The sequence below is a fragment of the Phoca vitulina genome, unplaced genomic scaffold, assembly GCF_004348235.1.
Source record: "Phoca vitulina isolate PV1807 unplaced genomic scaffold, GSC_HSeal_1.0 scaffold33, whole genome shotgun sequence".
Classification (NCBI taxonomy): Eukaryota; Metazoa; Chordata; class Mammalia; order Carnivora; family Phocidae; genus Phoca; species Phoca vitulina.
The window spans coordinates 2,278,774-2,286,873 of NW_022589736.1; the positions used below are offsets into that span (position 1 = coordinate 2,278,774).

Consider the following 8,100-nt stretch of genomic DNA (forward strand, 5'->3'; position numbering starts at 1 on the left):
AAATAAAATCTTACAAAAAAATCTTTTAAAAAATAAAATTAGGGGCACCTGGGTGGCTCAGTTGTCCGGCGTCTGCCTTCGGCTCGGGTCATGATCCCAGGGTCCTGGGATGGAGCCCCACATCGGGCTCCTTGCTCAGCGGGAAGCCTGCTTCTCCCTCTCCCACTCCCCCTGCTTGTGAACCCTCTCTCTGTGTGTCTCTCTCTGCCAAATAAATAAATAAAATCTTTAAAAGTAAAAATAAATAGGCGCACCTCGGTGGCACAGTCAAGCATCTTTTTTTTCTAAGATTTTATTTGACAGAGACACAGACACTACAAATATACCTTCCCAATACACACATGTACACACACACACACACACACAACTAAAACTAATTTCTAGTGTTTCCTTCAAGACTCTTCCACATGAGTAATTTTTACATAGTTATAACAGTGGTCTACATACCACTCTATTCATTTGCAATAGAAGCACTAATCTAAGGTACTTCCGAGACTTTGTAATTATCACTTTTAAGGGCTACACAACAGTCTTCAGTGGATGCCAAACTCTTTCATATGATATTTCAATTATAACTAATGTTTACACCCTGTTTTCAGAATAAGGTAAGCAATTCATCAGCCTGGTGCCCTTGACAACCTTGTCTGGGTGGTCTACATGGAATTAAATTCTTCCTCTATGTCAGATCCTATGCTGGAATAATCCCTAACAATTCTGAATCTTCCTGGAAACAAGTAAACCTTAGGATTCCTTTAGACAACCGGTATCAGAGATCTTTAATTTCAAAAAACAGGTCAAAAAGTGGGTTCAGAACAACAGACATGGGGGGCGCCTGGGCGGCTCAGTCGTTAAGCATCTGCCTTCGGCTCAGGTCATGATCCCAGCGTCCTGGGATTGAGCCCTGCATCAGGCTCCCTGCTCCGCAGGAAGCCTGCTTCTCCCTCTCCCACTCCCCCTGCTTGTGTTCCCTTTCTCGCTGTGTCTCTCTCTGTCAAATAAATAAAATCTAAAAAAAAAAAAAAAAAAGAACAACCGACATGGGAATTGTACCATTTTTGTGCAATGATGCACTTATTACATATATTTTAATTTACATTTTAAATACTTAGTAGTTATCTCTGGGAGGTGAGATTATAGGTGATTTTTCTTTTTTTTTTTTAAGATTTTATTTATTTATTTGTCTGAGAGAGAGAGAGGGAGCACAAGCAGGGGGAGCGACAGTCAGAGGGAGAAGCAGACTACCTGCTGAGGAGGGAGCCCGATGCAGGACTCGATCCCAGGACCCCGGGATCATGACCTGAGCCAAAGGTAGACGCTTAACCAACTGAGCCACTCAGGGGTCCCTGATTTTTATTTCTCTTATTTTGCTTACTGATATAATTCAGTTTCATTTTTTTAAATAATGAACATCTATAAATGTAATTTAGCTTCTATTCAGTAATCTCAATTATACACAAAACTGTGTGTATGTGTACAAAAAAGTCTGGAAGGAGATGCACTAAAATGGGAAAGGTGTTTTTCTCAGAATAGTGGGATTATTGGTCATTTTTTTGTTTTATGTTTCATATCACTTTGCATTTTCAAATTTTTTAATAAGCATGTGTTACTTTTATAATATGAAAAAAGCAATTTTAAGACACTAACAAAGTTGCCTGTGATCCAAGCACAGAAAGGAATGTCATCTGCCTTTTAGCAATTCATCCAACACACAGACCCAGAGCTGTGCATACACACCCCACACTAGCTCCCACATGCACCTGCTCACACACCTGTGCTCATTCTCTCTCTCACGCACAGATACACTCACACTCAAATTCAAGGCTAGGAAAGAAACTGGGAAGGACACTGAAGCAACTGAAAGGTGCAGCCACATGCCCCTAGGAACTTCCAACTGCTCACCAGCAGGGGTGTGGGAATGAGAAGCAGGGAGACCTGAGCATCAACACTTCCCTCAGCAGCCTACTTATACAAGCACTGAAGAGGACAATGCCTACAAGGTCACTGAAGGGCATTCAGCATTTCAATGTGTAGGTTCTCTGGAAAGGATCTGTGACTATTAAAATGTAAACACTTACATATGTGTAACCATAAAATGTGGAGATAATCTTTACAATTATAATTAATTCCTTTGAAAAATAAAGCCAAAAGAAATCAATCCTTTCTTACAATACTCTTAGAATTTACAAATTCTGTTTTAGGATGAGTTGGTCATAGCTACAAAAGCATCAGCTCTCTTGATGTGGGAAACACAGGCAGAAGAAAAATTATTAAATTTCCTTACTCCCTGCAGCCCACGGACAAGTCCTTGAAACAGGCAGAGTGACATTCCTCTAGGGACTCAACTGCCTCGATGTTGACGCTTTGCTAAGGGCAAAAGGCAATCCTAGCCTGATACCCCACCCCCAAAACCCTGTAAGTCTACTTTAACATGTAAGAATTCCTTTGGAAACTTCCTTTATCTCTACCCCTCAAGATACATGTTGGCAATCATCCCCCAAGCATATGGCCCACCGATATACATCTGAAGGGTCTCATGACTAAGGTTTTATTAGACAGTAATAAATGACCTTTACCCAACAATAGCTAGCCCCCTCAAGGTCCTGGAAACCTTGCTTCCAAATGCCTTAGAGACTTACACTGTCCCTAACCCCCTCCCAACTTTAAAGTATATAATGGGCCACTCCTCATGACCCCGGTGAGGCTCTTCCTGCCCATGGGCCCTGTCCCCATACTTTAATAAAACCACCTTTTTGCACCAAACGTGTCTCAAGAATTCTTTCTTGGCCCTTGGCTTCGAACCCTAACACTCTTTCCTACATCACTCTCAGTATGAAGGGGTCATGTAGAAGAGGAAGAATCTTCAGAAACGGTCCACGACTTAAAAGTAACCTATTCCATCTTGACAACTAGCGCTGGGTGTACAGGACTACGAATTCCTGTTTCAGTAAGATAGAACCAGAAAACTCCACTGCAGTCCTTTTTCTCCTTGCCAGCCCTGTGTTATGTTACACCACACCTGATCTACCACCAGATGACGTAAGGAGAGCCAAACACACCATGACACTGCTAAAGAAAGAGGGACAGAAAAGCCATCTGTATTCTAAGTACGAGCTGCTGCCATGAAAAATTCAGATAATCAGCTTCAATAATTTAAAATGCTTCCTTCATAAACAGATTACTCAACATGCTACCTTTGAGTATTTGACAATAATCAAGAATAATCTAGTTGCTATCATCAAGGACAGTAATGTGACCAGCGTTAAGAGTCTCATGCATGCAATATTTTGAAATCTCAAGGTGGAAAGTACAGAAACTTATGGTCCTTATTGCTGTTATCCACCTTATCTCTTCCTAGGGTTTTTGAAAAATCACGCATGTTTAAAGAAGAACCCTTATCTTTTAGAGATACGTACTGAAATACATATGGATGAGACGTGATGTCAGGCATGCACTTCCTACACAGCGTGAAAGTGGGGCTCCACAGACGAACCAAGACTGCTGAAACTGAGCAGCGGTTTGGGATGGGGGTTTCACTAAACTACTCCCTCTATTTCTGTATATGTTCATGACTTTTCATTTTAAAAATTTAAAGATTTTATCTATTTATTTGATAGAGAGAGAGAGAGCACAGTAGGCAGAGAGGCAGGCAGAGGGAGGGAGAAGCAGGCTCCCTGCTGAGCAGGGAGCCCGATACGGGGCTCAATCCCAGGACCCTGGGATCATGACCTGGGCTGAAGACAGACGCTTAATGACTGTCTTTTCAAAAGATTTTATTTACTTATTTGATATATAGAGAGAGCACAGTAGGCAGTCATTTTAGTTTAAAAATAGGGGCGCCTGGGTGGCTCAGTCGGTTAGGTGGCTACCTTCGGCTTAGGTAATGATCCCGGGATCCTGGGATTGAGACCCGCATCGGGCTCCCTGCTCAGCAGGGAGCCTGCTTCTCTCTCTGCCTGCTGCTCATCCTGCTTGTGCTCGTGCGTGCACTCTCTCTCTCTGACAAATAAATAAAATCTTTAATAAAAAAAAATTTTTTTTAAAGTTTAAAAATACTCATCACAGGGCACCTCGGTGGCTCAGTCGGTTCAGCGTCTGCCTTTGGCTCAGATCATGATCCTGGCGTCCTGGGATAGAGCCCCACGTCCGGCTCCCTGCTCAGTGGAGAGCCTGCTTCTCCCTCTCCCTCTGCCTGCCACTCTGCCTACTTGTGCTCTCTCTCTGTCAAATAAATAAATCTTAAAAAAAAAAAACCAAAAAACAAATAAAAATACTCATCACGAGGTGGAATTCTTCAGTTTTCTTTAAACTACTTCACTATCAGGGCACCTGGGCAGCTCAGTCAGTTAAGCCTCTAACTTTGGCTCAGGTCATGACCTGGGGGGGTGGCAGTGAGGGTAGTTCCTGGGATCCAGGTGGTGGTAAAGGGCTCTGCGCTCAGCAGGGAGTCTGCTTCTCCCTCTCCCTCTGCCCCTCCCCCTGCTCCTGTGCTCTCTGTCTCCCTCTCAAATAAATAAAATCTTTAAAAATAAATAAACTAGGGGCGCCTGGGTGGCTCAGATGGTTAAGCATCTGCCTTCAGCTCGGGTCATGATCCCAGGATCCTGGGATCGAGCCCCGCGTCGGGCTCCCTGCTCAGCGGGGAGTGTGCTTCTCCTTCTCCCTCTGCCTCTCCCCCATCTCATGCTCTCTCTCTCTCTCTGTATCTGTTTCTCTCAAATGAATAAATAAAAAATCTTTAAAAAAAATAATAATAAATAAATAAATAAACTACTTCACTATCAGAGAATACTTTTTCTCTTTGCTCCTCTATAATGCGTTCTGACATCAGACCTGGAAAAAGTACTCCTGAGTCATAATAAAGGCTAGCAAAGCTTATACAGGCACAAAAATCAATCTCTCATTACTCTGTAAATTATCCGCTTCAAAACAAGAGCTCTCCTCCACCATCCCAGGAAGCTCGTCCAAGTCCAGGTACTACGATGACCACACCCAGCACTACTTCCAGCACAGTCTGGGTCAGCAGACAGGAGGGATGCAATGCCACAGATCTGCCTACACACGTCCATGCCACCAAACCCCAAGTCATCCAGGCTTTGCCCCCAAATTTAAAATTCCACCAGGAGAGGGGCACTTGGGTGGCTCAGGTTTTGGCTCACGTCATGATCTCAGGGTCCCAGAATGGAGCCCCGCTGGACCCCCTGCCCTCCCTTGCCGACCCCCTCATTTCGTGAGAGCTCGCTCTCTAGCACGCGCACTCTCTCTCTCCCTACAATAAATAAATAAAATCTTAAAATTCCACCAGGAGTTTTCAGAGCAAAGAATTTTGACTAATTTCTACTTTGTGATTACAAGAAAGCTCAGCCCCAAATAGCACCCAAAGTTTTTCCCACTGTGATCAATAAGGACAGTTACAAAAGGTGTTTCTCAAATGAAAAGGATTTTATGGAAGTCAGTAACATGAAATTTGTGGAAATATTTTTAGTGACCAAATCTAGTAAGCTGAGAGCCACCCAAAGGTTATGAGCGCATCCCTACTAGAGCACTGACAATCTCTGAGGGCTTGTGAAAATTATTCAGCCTTCCTGGGCTTCCAGTTCCTTACCTGTAGAGTAAGATGAAAACCACCTGCCTACCAGGGCCTCAGAAAAAGGTGATGATCCAGAGAAAACGTTCGTAAGCTTCATATAAGCCACAGAGTACTCTCTCAGAGTCAGATTATGATAAAGAAGAAATGTAGTATTTTCCTAACAACTCTGACTGCTGTAATGAGGAAGGGTCTATTTGGAGAGAAGACACAAGGCACTAGTAAAAAAAAAAAAAAAAGGGGGGGTGCTCTCTAGCCCAGCGGCACAAAGGAAAAGCAGGAAAAGAAACTGGACCAGCAATCACAATCCATGCTGCCCATATGGACACTGTCAGTCATATATCTCTGTGCCCATTAGACTAAGAGGTGGGAGACCCGTCGCAGCAATGTCTTCCGACACAGCTAAAATACAAGCAGTACGCTGATCCCAACATTCAGGATGCCCACAGAGACATGCACATCTTCCCGGGCTGACAACTCAGCACAAGGAGCCGTGATCAGGAGGACCCAGATCTTTACACTAACAGCTCGAGGGACACTGTGGATACTCAGGGGGATACATGGATCCCTTATAAAGGTTTCCACATGTTTTAACTGACACCCTAAATAGCAAGGGATCAATTTTACCTCTTTTCTTAAAGACCGCTAGGCTTTTTTTTTTTTTTAAGATTTTATTTAATTTTTGAGAGAGAGACAGCGAGAGGGAACACAAGGAAGGGGGAGTGGGAGAGGGAGAAGCAGGCTTCCCGCGGAGCAGGGAGCCCGATGTGGGGCTCGATCTCAGGACCCTGGGAAAATGACCTGAGCCGAAGGCAGACGCTTAACAACTGAGCCACCAAGGTGCCCCAAGACCTCTAGGCTTAAACACACTGTGCACTTGAACACCCACTTAACAAATGTCTGCAAGGTGAGAAATCAATAAAATATAAAAACTAGCAAATCAGCATTTTAGGGACTTTCTACTCTTCAGTAAACTATTTAAAAGTGAACACCAGTAACCTGTGATGTCTCCCGGGTTATCAGCAGAACACAAAGCGTGATGGTGTCTCTCTCCAGGTAAACTTGCCTAAGTGCTGAAATACAGGCCAAGGACAAATCTTGAGGCCCCCCTTCTCCCCGGGGTGGGGTGCGACCTCGGACACACTGCACTGTGCCTTCTCATCACCTGTCTACACGCCTCACTTCTCGGACAGGAGAGGAGCTGGCCCTGATGGAGCTCTGCTTCAGTCTGTACCCTCACCCTGCTCTCTGGCTCATTCCCCTTCCCTTCTGCACACAAGGTTAGAAGCGAAAACTTTCAGCGTTTTAATGTTTCCCAAACATTAAAAGATGAACCTAAGCAGGACATATACCAACCACACACAGTAAAGTGTGCTCAAAATAGGTGTGTGTGGATTAGCATGACGTTCAGCGACCAGGCGCAGTCTGGCCTCTGCGGTGGGAAGGACCGAAAGACTTCAGCCAAGCAGCCCTGGGCCCTCAGCTGGGGGAGTCGCTGGGCACGTCTTCATTCAGGGGGCCCTTTTACCAAGCAGCCTGGGGGCAGGTCCCCACGCCAGGAGCATATCGCCAGGAGCTCATCCCCGTTTGGGAAAAATCCAGCTTGTGTGGCTCCGGAGGACGCGGTTGGGGGCAGGGGGGCAAGGAGATAAAGTAAGTCTCGGGAATAGAAGCTCCCTCGACGAGGGAAAGGAACGTCAGCGAGATTGAGCCCGAGCTGAGGACACAAGGGAAGAAAGCGTGCACTCCCCGACCTGCCGGACGGCAGGGCCCGGGAGCGCTCGCCCCGTTACCTGCTCTGCCCCGTAGGCCGTGGCGAACTGGACGAAGTCCTCGATGCGAACGAAGCCGTCCCCATCGCCGCCCAGGGCGTCGAACACGGCTCGAAGGCGGGGGCCGTCCTCCGCACACGCCGCGGGCTCGCTCGTTAGGGGGCAGGTCTGGCTGAAGTCCGAGGGCCGGTCCGGGTCCCCGGGACCCACGTCCAGCGTCAGCTCGCCCACCGCGGGCGAGGGGAAGCCAGGGAAGAAGTCGACCTCGCCCCTCACGTGCTGGCTGTGCCTGAAACCCTGCACGCGGAGAGAGGCGCTCTCCGGGCAAACCGGCGGTCCGTAATCCTCTGGCTCTTCAGTCCAGGAAAGAAGCGGGCCGAGTTCTGGCAGCTGCCGGTCGGGGTCGGGGTCCCGGCAGGCGGCCTGGTCCGGCAGGAGGTAAGACATGCCCGGGCCCGGGGCAAGCGCCCAGGCGCTCTCGGGGCGCCCGTCCGGCCCCGGGGATAGTCCGGCGCTCAGGTCCGCCCCGGCATCGGCGCAGGCCGCGGACTCCGGTGGGCCGAGCGCCCGGCGCGGGGCTGGGGCGGCCCCCGGCCGGTCGGGCCCGCCGGGCTCTGGGTCGGGGCGCGGGCCGCCCGCCGGGGAGGCCGGCCGGCCCGGCTCCATCTTCATGGGCGCGCCCCCGGCCGCGGCGCAGGCCCGCGAGGCCAGTGGTGCGGCGGGCGGCGCGGGCGGCAGACAAAG

At 47.9% G+C, this 8,100-nt stretch overlaps 1 protein-coding gene across 1 annotated transcript in view; it reads right to left on the bottom strand.

Annotated features, from left to right (window-relative positions):
* The window catches only part of RAB11FIP3 (RAB11 family interacting protein 3), an 80,033-nt gene extending 72,105 nt beyond the window's left edge, over window positions 1-7,928 (bottom strand). Inside the window, exon 1 of the mRNA XM_032425592.1 lies at window positions 7,378-7,928. Coding sequence (XP_032281483.1) covers window positions 7,378-7,803 — 426 coding nt within the window. The 5' untranslated portion in view covers window positions 7,804-7,928. The remainder of the gene's footprint in view (window positions 1-7,377) is intronic.
* Window positions 7,929-8,100: the final 172 nt, after the last annotated feature.